Genomic DNA, 14525 nt, shown 5'->3' on the forward strand with positions numbered 1-14525 from the left:
TCCTTTTTTTTTTTTTGTCTTTTTTATTTTTATAGGTCATTTGGGTTTTTGGATTTGTATTGGCTTTAGGTTTCAGTTTTATGATTTTATGAATGCATACTGTCTGTAAAGGGGAAAAAAAAGAAAAAGAAAGAGAAGAATTTACGTGAAAATGGATGTATAATTCATGAATATATAACTAAAAATCCAACTAAATAAAATTTGATATATGGGTGTAATTAGATGTTAAGAAACGTAACCATCAAAACAAAGAGTAGTCAGCATTTCCATCCCACTTGTTAAATTATTTTCAGCATTGCTGCCAATTGCTATGATACCTCCAGTCCACCCTTGAATATTTATTTTTGATCTAATTTAATTTGTTAAACTCTACATGTCCCAAGTTTAATGCTTTTTAAACCTAATTAACACCCTAACGCAGCATACAGAAAACTTCCAATAATAAGTTTCTATTTCCCCACCCTTTTCAATAAATTGTTTGGCAATTTCTTGACTTGGTTGATCTCCATATTGGCATTTAATTAGTGTAATAAATAAAGAAATTAAATTTCTGGCGTGTGCCACTGAATTTGAACCCTAATTTGTTTGTATAAACTATAAATAAAGCAAGTAGTAGTAATAGGTTTGGGATGGGAGATGAGATGAGGATTGACTAAGAAAATTGAGTGCTTATCTCTCTGCAACAGAAGAAAACAAAGAGTAAGTTTTCAAATGCCGTTTGCCAGCCAACCACAGCTCCCATCCATCTCAAGTTGGCCAAATTTTTATTTGACTTCTACAACATTCAGTTCATGCGTGCCATGTCGGCAACATAATTCCATTTCACTCCTGTCCTTATCCTTACTCTACCCAAGGCCAAGCCAAGGCTGCTCCAATATACATGTATAAAAGAAAGATATTTGCTATCAAAATTAACTAAGATGGGTTTTCTATTAACAAAATACTACTAATATTTAATAATATATATATATGTTATTTTCACTTTATGTTTGTAAACTTTTAGATGATTTTATTGATGGGAAACAAATTAACCAATTGATTTATTATAAATTAGATGGTCCTACATTTGAAGACTCTTGAAAAACCATCTCAAGAAAGTAAAATTGGACAGCTAATTTTGTTGTTCCTTGACCCATTACTTGAGACAGTTATGAAAGATCAAAAACCATATCATTCCATTTATATATTTGGTCAATATGAAAAGGACCCAAGTGATCAACGTCAAAGTCGTCTCCTCATTTTTTTCCCCCTTCTTTGGTGTAAATTCTAGAACATAGAGATCAAATGTTCTCTTTACTCACCGTAATTTCTTGAAATATTATATAAGATTCCTTCCTTCTTATTTTAATGTATACTTTTTTTTTTTGTTTTCAAAAAAAAAAATTTGAAAAAAAAAAAAAAAAAACTTAAAGTGAGACACAAGAAGATTAATGGAATGGAAAGAAATAGTTTTGCGTAGAATACTTTAGGATGTAAGTTATCCTGCTACTGCTGTCCAATCTAATTGGGATGGCAGAAAATTACGCACAGGCAAAAGACAAAGAAAACTGTTTCTTATCTCTTCAGTTCTTAGTTTCCCCCGATTAGGTCTCTCTGGCTCTGACACAACCTCTCAGCCAACGGGAAGAGTGAGTTCTGTGGCAAATGACGTACAGTGGGGATGGTAGGGACTCCTTTTCTTCCAAACCATGCCTTTGATTCCTTCTTAGTCAATAAAAGCAACTTCCAGTTACATGAAATATAGTAACCCCTATTGCCTTATCCACCACTCAACTCACCCCCATTTATTAGCCTCATTTTTTCCCACATACTATTAACAACTATGTTGGCTTGCCTGTGTCTTTGATATATTTTGCTTCAACTAGTAATCTTTAGTATAAAAAAAGGCTGTTGTTGACGAAGATTTCCTGTTGGACACTTCCATCCAAAGTTAGGCTACGTTTAGTTTGGTTTCATTACCCCAAGCTTTGGTTAGTTATTAACCACTCTCACCTCAGGTGTTCCTAAAGTAAGCAAATGAATATGCAATTTTCTATACTATTCATATTTCATGCTATATATTAGGCTGATTTCAAATTCATCATATCTTTTTTACTTTATAAGTTCAAGCATTCATAATTTAGGAATACAAGAATATTTCCCTCTATCAAATGTAATTACACATTTTACAATTATTGAAATATTAAGATAAAGAAGTTTGGATTATTAAAAAAAAAAAGATAAAGAAGATTGAACCATATATACATATATAGAATAAGATAGATTATCTTTTCTATTCTGTAATTCAAAATCTTATAAATAAATAATAAAATACATATAATCATTTTTACATTAAATTCATTAAATTTGATACCTGTTCCATCTCATATTATAATTATAATAAATCTTTATTATAATAATACTATTTTGCATTATAACATCGATCGAAGTAAAGCGTGTGGCTTAGTTGTGGAGATGATAGCATCACGTGGGTTGACCCGAAAAGGTTGGTCGCTGTCCACGTCGGTTAACAAGCAAGTAGCAACTCGGTTTTATATTTTATATTTTTGTTTAATTTTTCTATTAGATTGAACTAAACTTGAGAAAAAAAAAATAAATAAATTAAAATAAATTAATCCATAAAAATAATTTTTTATTAATACTTTTAAAGTGTTTTTCTTTCGTCGGCAATTGGGAGATGGTTGCGTCTGTGAACAGTGTGAAGAAGAAAGTTGGAAAGGGATAATAAGAAAACAAACAAAGGGAGGAAGAGGGATGGAATCATGGGTGTAGCTGACGAGGCAAAAACTTCCATAAATCCCAAATCAATATTTTCCTTCTCCTTTTTCTTTTTTGTTCCATAAAGTAAAAGGTGTAGATTTTTCTTTTGTTAGTTTAGGTTAATGTGAAGAAAAAGAGATTAAAAGGAGAAAAAAAATACACCTTTTTTTTTTTTTTTAAAATTTTTGTGGGGTAGTTACTAACTTTTTATGATAATATTAATGATTATAGTTCTTTGATATGGTGCAAATTGCAAAAGTAAAATTTAGATTCAGTTTCCTTTAATCACTACTGAAGTAGCGTTATCCCAAATATGTTTACTTTTTTTTTTTAATCACATTTTATGAAATACCTTTTAAGAATATTGCATGCTGTATAATTTATAGTCCATAATCATCGATCAGCAATTAATTTTGTAATAATTACTATTAATTTTAATCACATTTTCCTCAAGTTCTAATCACTAATCATGGGGTATTGATAACGATTGAACAACGAGTGGCTTAGTTTTTTTTTTTATTAATTATAATACAATTATTAAATTTTAATGATTTAAGTCGTATTAGCAACAGAAAAAGTTGACGCCCCTTCATTTTCATATCATATAAGTGTAATTATAACTTATTATAATTTACGTATATATCATCAAACTTCCAAATACCTTGAGATCATAAAAAAATACTAAAAGGTAAATGTACGTAGTCAAGTTTTTTTTTTTTTTTTTTTATATTATGTAGATATGATTATATATCTTTGTCATAATTAATTTGGATGTTATCGTAAGGATCAATAGACACTACAAAAGCATTCTTAAACCACAATTTTCCTAGAGCATGCATCCAAATTCAAGATTCCTCCACACACGCACACACACACACACACATGATTTTGTCACAAATGAAAAATTACATCTATCTATCTATCTATCTATTTATCTATAAAATTGACATGGCATGGGCGTCGGTGGATCTGACATGGCGCAGCCTTCTTGAGTCATAAATTAAGTCATCTACAACCGAAAATGCCCTAGGTAGTGGGAAAGTGGGAGCATGCATGATATTCACATGAAGAGAAATTTATAATTCCATTGAGATAATCACAAAGGTTTTATTTTGTTGCAAAGTTAAAGAAGTAGATAAACGCATGGATTTGCTTTCGAAACATACTATAGGCACTAACTAATTTATAATAAGGAATTAAGTGCCAGTGACAACACGTTTGAAATTAAAGAAACCAACAATATAAGGGATGGGCAGGTGAGGGAGGCAAGCAAAGAGATAAAGCGCAAGAGATGATGGATGGACCATCCATTCAGTGAGTTACTCAAAACCCATTATGAAATAAAAGGGTATATGGAGATGATGATTAAAGGATAGGAAACAAAACCAAAGTGCAGCCAACCGTTGTTGATGAACTTTATCCCATTCCCATGTGTATATATATATATAACAATTTTCGTTTTGATAAGATATATATCAACATTTAAATTAAGGATTATTAAGATTCTTTTAAACCAGTCAACGGATTGTTTAGTGGAATCAAACATGTGATAGGCATGCAGGAAGATAATGTAGATTAATCCTTAAATTAGGTTTTAGTAACAAGTAGTAATATATTTGTGGTAAAGGTCAGTCAGTGCTTTAATTAATATTAATCAATTTACTAGTAGTATATATAAAAAAGGCAAAATTAAGGGGGGAAGTGTTTTTAGTTGTTGATGATTCCATTGTCATATTGGATAAAATTTGACGTATAAAACACATCATACTATGCATATAGAAATTAAATTAAATGATAATGGGGGGAGACGTGGCCCCTACCAATTGGTTGATTCAGGCAGCCGACCTAATTGTGGAAATAAAGTTGATAATGTAAGAGAATCACAAACCGTATCAACATACAAAATCAATCTGGATTTTTTCTTTTCTAGGAAGGGAAAAGCAAGAAGGAAGAAAAAAAAAAGGGAAACTTTGTCTGACAGGAATTCAGAGACAGAGAGATAATCCTCAAAAAAAAAAAAAGACAAAAGAGACATATTATGTGTTTTTTTAATTATCTTTTAAGTATTGCTTATTTTAAAATGAAGTTGATTTTAATTAAAGGTAAATATTGCACATAGTTATCCTGTTATATTTTCTCCAAATTTATTGTTGCACTCAGAAAATTGATGTTCATGCTAAAATGATTGCATGGACATCTTGTGATTTATTGCATACATTCTTAAGTTGTGCTGTTGTTTTTTTTTTTTTTTTTTTTTTTTTTCTAATTTCTTTTTCTACGTATGCATAGTCTTAGCTTTTTCTGCACCGAAACAAATCTATTCCCTTTTTTCTTTTTCTTTTTTTTTTTTTTTTTAATTTTGGAGATGGACCAAGTCTTTCTTTCCTTTACTTTTGAGTCAAAGGATGCATGTGATATACGTAATTTCAATATTTACCCACCCCAAAATCAGTTAAAAAAAAATTTTAAAAAATATTGTGAGAAAACTAAGTTTTATATTCTAGTGAATGTACCACTAATTTCTTGTACCATGGATCTACTACGTAATTCTCCTTTGGCATCATAATACCATATATCTACTGTTTATTATTATTATTATTATTATTATTATTATTTTAATTTTATGGAATACCAAATTGCTTTAAAACTCTCTATCTTTAAATAAATAAATAAATAAAAATAATTCAAAACTTACAAACCCTGATTTTCCAAGTAAAAGACAATTCCATTCTCATGTTAATCTATCCGCAATCCCTCTGCCTATATAATTTGTTTATTTTATTTATGCATTTATACTAGTAAAATAAAAGCAGAATTTGAAGGAAAAAACAAAGTGAAATCTCCGAGTAGGACCCCACTCATATCAAAACCAATGGCAAAACCAAAGAGCCACCACCGTCTACAGCGGTTGGTTTTTAATCAACTTGATTGTGGGTCCTCGGACTACTCCGTACAATATCCTCTCTTTCCCATACCATTATCTAATTTTTATTTCTCTAATCGTAATGTCACCAAATAAATAAATAAATAAATAATGAAAACTACTAATCACGGTCGTCTAGATCAACTGGGATATATACGTGACTTTTTTTTTTCTTTTATAAACTATATAATATATAGTCCATATGATAAGAATTAGTAGTAATTAATGAGACATAAAAACTGCTTAGATTTAAACAGTTAGGATATGATATGGTTGTTTTGGTTTGGGTTGCATTATTATAGTGCATGAACAAAGAAAGAGTAAAAGAGACAAGGGGAAACCCACTTGGCAGCAGAAAATGTCAATGTTGGTTGGAATTTAGAAATAATAATAATAATAACAATAATTTTTTATTATTATTATTATTATTATGAAATGCGGGAAGTAGGAGAGGAGAGGAGAAGGGAGGTACCGAGGTGAAGAACCTTGCCAATAAAGACAAAGAAAAGCTTAGATATCAGGAGAAGGGAATCAGATCAAGCTAGATAATAGTTTATGGGAGTTTTCTCGTTGGTTGAGTCTTCGATATCTGTCTATCCATACATCCCCTCGCATCCAGATCCAGGCCCACTACCCATCCTAGTGGAACTCAAAACTCTATGTTTATCCGGATTCTACTTTGCTGTAATAAAAACCAACAGCAAATAATACAACAGATTTTGAGCAGCAGCACAGATAAGATTAATTTCATTTTATTCTATATAAAAAAATGTAACGTCAATCAGATAAATGTTTCAACAGAGAAAGAACAAGGAGAGAAAGGGCATGCCATGCTGGTGGTCAGCAGCAATGCTCAGGGGGGATGAACTTCACTAATACACGGTCCACAGTCATGTGAACCCCATCAACTTGCTCACTTGGGTCCCACCTCACATACACAGCCCACAACACTCACGTACTATTGACTCTTTCTTTTCCATTCCTTTTTCTCCCAATCCCCCCCCCCCCACCCTCCCCCACACTCAAAAAAAAAAAAAAATACTAGTCGTAGTTTTGAACTATATATGGAACAAAATATTCTTAGATATTTTTTATTATCAAAAATCATTTTTCTCCCTTCTGTCCCCACCCTCTCTCCCTTCGTGAATCTTCCTAGTTCCTTACCATCCCTTCACCTCTCCTAGGCTTGACCCACCGCAAGCCACATCCCCATATATCTCTACTTTCTTTTACCGTAAAAACCCAAGAAAAAAGATATGATTCTTTATTTTATTGTCAGATATATTTAACATATATAATTAAGTTAATAACAATTGAATTTAGAACAATTACCTATCCCCTATATATCTACAACACATCACCACACATGCTCAACCCACAACTCTCTCTTCTTGTACTTTTTTTTCAGTCAAAAAAACACAACACAAACAAACCTTGTTCTAACGACTGCATCCTCTGTATATCTCTTTTTCCTGTTTGTACAACCCAGAAGCAAGAAAGAACAATGGATAGAAGCTGCATAGATGAAAGCACAACTAGTGATTCCATATCCATATCCATTTCTCCATCAAACATTTCACCTTTGCCGACGCTTACCAAATCTCCCAACTCTCTCTGCCGAGTGGCAAGTGGAACCAGCATGATTGTGGATTCAGAAGCTGGGGTCGAAGCTGAATCAAGAAAGCTCCCTTCTTCCAAGTACAAAGGCGTCGTTCCTCAACCCAACGGCCGATGGGGTGCTCAGATATACGAGAAACACCAACGTGTCTGGCTTGGAACTTTCAATGAAGAAGATGAGGCTGCCAAAGCCTATGACATAGCTGCTCAAAGGTTTAGGGGTCGTGATGCTGTGACTAACTTCAAACACCTCCAAGAATCCGAGGAAGATGATATCGAAATTGCCTTCCTCAATTCACATTCCAAGGCTGAAATTGTTGACATGTTGCGTAAGCATACTTACACTGATGAGCTTGAGCAGAGCCGGAGAAGCTATGGCTTCGATGCGAACGGGAAACGTGTGGTCAGAAACGACGCTGGATTTGGTTCCTTTGGTGTTGAGCTGAAAGCGCGTGAACAGCTTTTCGAAAAAGCTGTGACTCCAAGCGATGTGGGGAAGTTAAATCGACTTGTAATACCTAAGCAGCATGCGGAGAAGTACTTCCCTTTGCAAAGTGGAAGTGCTTCTTCGAAAGGAGTTCTTTTGAACTTCGAAGACGTCACTGGCAAAGTTTGGAGGTTTAGGTATTCCTATTGGAATAGTAGCCAAAGTTATGTCTTAACAAAAGGGTGGAGCCGCTTTGTTAAGGAGAAGAACCTTAAAGCCGGTGACATTGTTAGCTTTCAGAGATCAACGGGGCCGGAGAAGCAGCTTTACATAGACTGGAAGGCAAGAATCGGATTGGGTTCCGGTTTGGAGAACCAAGTTGGGCCGGTCCAAATGGTCAGGCTATTTGGCGTCAACATATTTAAAATACCTGGCAGTGAAAATGATGGTCTGGGTGGATGTAATGGGAAAAGGACTAGAGAAATGGAGCTGTTGGAATTAGAGTGTAGCAAGAAACAAAGGGTAATTGATGCTTTGTAACATTACCTAATTTTCTTTTTTCTTTTTTGGAATTTTGTGAATGTTAAGAGGGTATAGGAATGAAAGAAAGCAGACTTTTGGGGGTGGGGGAGGGGTGTAGTTGCAATTTGCAAGTTGTAAAAGTTGAATTGTATATTACAAGACAAAAAGCTGAAGAAAGCTGAAGAAAGCTGAATTAGGTGTAATGTAAAACATTTCTTCCAAGAAAATGAAGGGAAAAATTGAAATGGATAAATGTCAATATGTTGTGTTCATGCCCTTTTGTACTGTTTTATATTAATTCCATTTTTTTAAAAAATAAAATCTAAAGTAGATAAATTATTTAACTTTTTAAATTAAGATAAAATATATTGTTTATGATAACTTAAAGTGAAAGTAAATCATAATTTTATATTTGAGATAATTTTAACAAATGATCACAAAATCCGAATTCTATATTTCTTTGTGAAAGAGTCTTGAGTCAACCTTTTTGCTTATTAATTCCATGTTAGCTCTTTGCAGTTTTGTGGTGTTGTTACTTTCCCGATGATACCTCTATGTTGATTTGTTGACAACTATGCTTCATTCCAGAGACAATGGGGCGAGAGAGTATAATTAGGTACGCAAATAAAGTAACTTTTGTCTTAAAAATTGTTGGCTAGCTAATTGGTTACTGCGGCATGATTTGTCCAATACAAAGATGTAGTTTGGCCCTTCATGACATGTTACACTTTCTGCCTACGTTAAAAACATTATCTGAATTTCATTTGGTTGTGGATGAATGAAGATTTGGGTAAATATCTTTGAAATTCGAAAAGCAATAGTTTTATATTTATAAATAAACCCTATGATTAAGAGTCTTAGTATGTTAGGGGCCGAGTAGATATTGATGATAAAGGTTGGTGGAAAGTAGAATTGTTGTAAGGAATCTATGAATATGCATGCTGCAAATCAACAATTAGGTCTTGCACCATAAAGTTTATGAGAGAATTTAGTGGTAGAGATTTGAAATCTTTCCTTGTTTCCTCTTTTTCCCAATTAATTGTTTGTGGTAGTGCTGATCAGGGATTTAATCTTCGATTTAGATTTTGTTACATAGTTTTAAGAAAAAAGCTTTCTTGCCATCATCAAACCACTTGAAAAGGAAAACTCCATGTTCTTAATCTGGAGACTGCTGAACGTGATCAAGTCTGGTGGAGGTGATATACTTAAACAAATCCAATTTTGGAATCGTTTGACTGATAAAGCTCTCCTAATAGACACATAATAGTGTTGATTACTTTTCTAGTTTCTAATTATATACACGAGTAAGTTCTTATTTGACAAATGGTTCATTTATAGTAGAATAATGCAAACATGCTACATTGTATATACGTACTGCATAATTACATACTTTTGACATTGTTTTTTTGCTACCGAAAAATGTCAAAACCCATGGGATTCATATCAACGTACGTAATTGCAGTCAAAGCTGGTATTTTCAAATGAAATTCATAACACAGTACTTAATCACTAATAACTCAGAAATCCACATGAGATCATTGACAATTTTTTTCCCCTTAATTACTTGACAAGTTCAGGGTGGAAACACATAAGAATTTAAAAGCATACAAAGATTGATTCCAAGGACTTTTTTTTTTTTTTTTGTCCGTATAAGAATTTTCCATGAATGTTCCTCCTAAGTTCAAAATAAATTGTTGCACATGATTTTTGGTTTCTCTCTTTCTTTGAAATTCATTAACCTCAAGTTTAGTTCTAAGTATTTGACTTTTTTTTTATGACCACATTTATTTTGGTATCCTAATATTTCTTGTTATTAGTTGAAAATACTTTGAAAATATTGTTCAGTTGAATAATTAAATGACTAATGGTAAATAAAACAATTGGTTCCCTAGTAAAAAAATATTTAAGAGCTTTAGACTTTAATTCAAAAGTTTTTTGAAAATGGAAAGATCGAAAGAAAAAAAAAGAGTTTTGTGAGTGACAAACCAACAGTTGCTTTTTACCCAGTTGCATGATTAAAGTGGAAGAATGTCATGTATTGCACCGGCAGAATATTGTGGGCTCAATCCTCCATGAGCTGTTTGATTTTGATTTAATGTAGCCAACCCAACGCCTCCACAGAGGGCCCTCTCTGGTTATATTTTATGGATTTAGAAAACCAAAGTATTTTGAGAACAAGCCCTTGATTGAATAATATAATCCTAATGAAGTAGAAAAGTAAGTCATTCAACAGGCCCATAGGCCCAATTTAGAAAGGCTAAAGGTCCTGATCATCTTCGTATCTAACACTCGCATCAAACAAATAAAACGCAACAGGAGAAGTCCATGGGAAGCTTAAACAGAATCGACTCCCTTACCTTGCTCCTTAACAAAGGGATTCCAACTTTAAATCATGTCCCTTCATAAGAAGAATATAAAACTATATATATTAGGTTATTTTTTATTGGACACTTATTAATTTACCGACTAAGGACACTGGCAACTTACAAACAACTTTTCCTTGTGGTAGGAGAAACTATAATGGCTTCATAGACTAAGGTCAGTCTTCCATTTCTGGGCCACAGAAGAAAGCGTATAATAAGAGGAGCCATTAGAACCCAGTGCATTGGCAGCACTTTCTTTCAGTTCTTTAACCCTACTCCTAATAACCTTCCCTTCTTCACCCTCCATCACCATCCTCACCACTCTTTCTATCTCTTCTCGTCCAAAAATTGTCTGCCCTACCTCCACTTTTAGCCTAACAGCAACTCCAATTTCCTCCACTAGCAATGCCGCGTTCATTCTTTGCTCAGCATAAAGAGGCCATGCGATCATTGGCACGCCGTGAGCTATGCTTTCCAGCGATGAGTTCCATCCGCAGTGAGATAGGAATCCGCCTGTAGAAGGATGACCAAGTATGGAAACTTGTGGAGCCCATGATGGCACCACTAATCCCACACCTTGAGTCCTGTTCAAGAACCCTTCAGGCAAATAAGCTTTGGGGTCATTCACTTCACTCCCTGAGTTGAAAAATGTACCTGCACCAGCAGCATCTGTTGGCTTCCTTACTACCCATATGAATCTTTGTTGGCTGAGTTCTAGACCCCAAGCCAACTCAGTCTGCTGCTCCACTGACAAAGTCCCACCACTGCCAAACGACATAAAGATAACTGAATCAGGTGGTTGCTTGTCCAGCCACTCCAGACACTCAAAATCTGCTGTGCTTAATGTTTCTTCTTGTTTGATCAAGGGTCCAATCGGGTAAACAGGAGGTGCTGGTATCTGCTTGAAGAAGGGATTTTCTTCTATAGAATTGATTGACCCAGGTTCAATATCCTCCCAAGAATTGAGAAATATCCCAGAGGCTAATGGCAGCCGACTTATATGATGGAAGAACCATTTGTACTCGTCAATCTTCCTGTTCCGAGCCTGGTCTACCAGGTCTTCGATCCGTACAGGAGTACAACCTGGGACCTGAATCGGTTCAGGAAGTTCAACAAATTCACACTCAACTTCACTGTCAAGCTTTGGCAGATATAGCATGAAGGCAGAGAACGCTACAGATGTAGTAGAGAATAAGTAGGCAGGGATTGACAATTCATTGCAAACATCAAAAGCTCGTGTACTGAATAAGTCCGTAACAAGAGCTTTTGGTTTACCTAAGGCAACAAGGACCGACTTCAGGAACCGAAGGCTCTCTTCTGTAATGACACAGAGCCGGGTTAGGATGAGCTTGTCATCGCTGGGCACTTTATCAACATCAACTGGAGGAAGTTTGACGATGTGGAGGTCAGGAGGGAAGTTAGGAGAGCAAAGGAATTGATCTTTTGCAGCTGAGGGTTCATCGGTGGTAATGACGAGTAAGCTGACACGGATGCCATGGTGAACCACCAGGCGCTTAGCGAACTCAAAGAGGGGAATGAGATGGCCTAGGCCAACACTTGGCAGGACTGCTACGTGGGGCTTAATGAGGGTTTGATTACCTACCTCCATATATAATTGCCAAACAAAAATGGCTGCGACACACGAATCCTATGGACTGCAAGCTTGGTTGAAGTAGCGGCTGCAGGGAATTGGGATATAACTATACAGAGAGTAGAATGCTAATGCACTAAAACATCTCTAGCACCAAATATATTCTTGTTTCAATGTGTGCTTTTGCTAGCTAACGGACAATGCCGCTATTTTTTTTTTGGAACAAATCAAGTGATTTTTTTTTTGTTGGAATTAAGCAAGATATACATATACCTAATTTTTACCAGTAATCAGTTAAATGTTCCGATTCAATCAGTAAAGAGTGGGCCTTTTTCTTTTGTCATGGAACAATAATGCTGTGGCCATTATTATATCAATTTCAAGAGATTGCCGATTTTCTTAAGAGTGTCATGCATCAGGAGGTATATGTTAAGTTACGAATCAGGTTCACCATCATTTTCGGCCCCATTAAAATTTGAAAGGAATATAATAGATATATATATATCAATACAAATATATTGAAGTTAACCCCAAGCAAATTTGGGGACCGTTGGATTAATTAAAATATAATTGAAATGACATTTGTCATAAGTCATTAATTTTTTTTGTTTTTATTATTTGGATTGAATTAAATATAAAATTTATTAAATTGATATGTGTTATTTGAGATGTATTTAGGTATTACATGTGGTGTTTGAAAAAGAAAAAGAAAATTATTAATTTATGTTTAAGATGTCTTATTGTTAATTCATATTTTATAGTTAATTTTTTGGACATCTTTACTTGATAGTTATATAAACAAGATGATGAAAATTCATGCGGATAATGTTTCATTTCATGAGGTTTTTAGATTTAAAATCCCTGTTTCGATCATGTCTTTCATTTCTATTTAATAAATTGTAAAAATTAGCACACAGGAAGATGATACATTGATACTGCACATATAAATTTATTATTTTGTTGATTTTACTCTTTTTTTTTTCCGAAATGATAAATTTTCCAACCTTTTAAGTTAGATTGTTTTGTTCTAGAAAAGGTGATGATCTATTTAAAAAAAAAAAAAAAAAAAAAACCTTTGATTTGTGTGTCTTTTTCTTTTCTAGAGACAAAAAAAAAACAAAACACAATTTTTAGTTCAGTTTCTATGATAGATATCTCTGAGTGAAACCGACTATCATGTATCGATTGTTGTGTTGATATTTCATAATTAAAAAGTAGTACTCCTAAGTTAATGCAAATATTCATATACTTATAATACTACAATTTAATGCTTATTTTCTTTGTTCATTCATTCCTTTTAAAAATTTTGGTATTACTTTCTTTAAATATTCTTTTATTTGCAAATTTAATTATTTAAATACTAATCATAGATGACTCTCACAAAATTTAAAAAAATTAAAATTTTTCTCTAATTTCTGTCTTCAACCCATGCCCTGGAATGTGTTTTCGCTTTTCTTTTGATGAACAATTTTAGTGTATAATTTTATAATATAGTACTATCCAATAAATATAATAGGTCTCAAGCTATTGTATAAACTTATGAGAAAGACTTATAAGAAATTTTCTAAATAAAGTTTATGAAATTTTTTTATTAAAAATATTAAATTAAAATTAAAATTGAAAATCAAAATCAAAAGGATTTATAAAGTTTAATGATAATATCAATAATAAGTAAAAAAATTTATTAAAAATATTGTTTATAATTTAAATTTAATGAGTACTTATTAAACTGTAAATATTTTCAAATTTTTTACTAGAAATACTTATTTAAAATATATTTTAAATTTTATTAATTTTTTATCAAAATTTGTTCACTTAATATATATAACAAAATTTTTTAATTCATCAATTTTAATTTTTAATTTTAATTTTTACTAAATTATTTTTAATAAAAAATTTCATAAATTTCATTTAAAATTTTTGACCTAAATCTTTCTCGAAAACTTATCAACATTAATATATTCATTTTGGAATATTAAATCAATGCTTTTTCTCGTAGCTTTCTTTCTTTTCCTTCTTTCTTATCAAATATAAAATATAATTGGAAGTTGTTGGTTTCTCCATCCGTCTTCATCTCATGTCCTTTTCTTGCAACTTATAATTATGAAAATTGTCGTCTTATAGGGACCAAATTATTCTCATCCAAAGAATAAGCATCACATTCTTCTTTTCATAAATTAATATATAATAATAATAATAATAATAATAATAATAATATTTTTTATGACCTCTGGTTATAGATAGAATCGCTGCTAGATTTTTTTTAAATTGAAAAGGACCGTAATCATATGTTGTCCACTGATCTATGTCTATGTCCCTGGT

The 14525-nt window shown here is 32.7% G+C and overlaps 2 protein-coding genes across 2 annotated transcripts; one reads left to right on the top strand and one right to left on the bottom strand.

Moving 5' to 3' along the window:
• The first annotated feature begins 6881 nt into the window (after positions 1–6881).
• Positions 6882–9022, top strand: TEM1 (AP2/B3 transcription factor family protein). The gene has a single exon (XM_089760454.1). The coding sequence runs from the start codon at positions 7050–7052 to the stop codon at positions 8265–8267; it is 1218 nt and encodes a 405-aa protein (XP_089616580.1). The 5' UTR covers positions 6882–7049; the 3' UTR covers positions 8268–9022.
• Positions 9023–10648: 1626 nt separating this feature from the next.
• On the bottom strand, positions 10649–12618 carry LOC111281955 (hydroquinone glucosyltransferase-like). The gene has a single exon (XM_022869799.2). The coding sequence runs from the start codon at positions 12219–12221 to the stop codon at positions 10776–10778; it is 1446 nt and encodes a 481-aa protein (XP_022725534.2). The 5' UTR covers positions 12222–12618; the 3' UTR covers positions 10649–10775.
• Between the last annotated feature and the right edge of the window lie 1907 nt (positions 12619–14525).

This window comes from Durio zibethinus, chromosome 5, assembly GCF_047325235.1.
Source record: "Durio zibethinus cultivar Kanyao isolate XHJ-2024 chromosome 5, ASM4732523v1, whole genome shotgun sequence".
Lineage (NCBI taxonomy): Eukaryota > Viridiplantae > Streptophyta > Magnoliopsida > Malvales > Malvaceae > Durio > Durio zibethinus.

Excerpts from the sequence above, each read along its gene's own strand:
- TEM1 (XM_089760454.1), top strand. The coding sequence starts at position 7,050 with ATGCTCAACCCACAACTCTCTCTTCTTGTACTTTTTTTTCAGTCAAAA.
- LOC111281955 (XM_022869799.2), bottom strand. The coding sequence starts at position 12,221 with ATGGAGGTAGGTAATCAAACCCTCATTAAGCCCCACGTAGCAGTCCTG.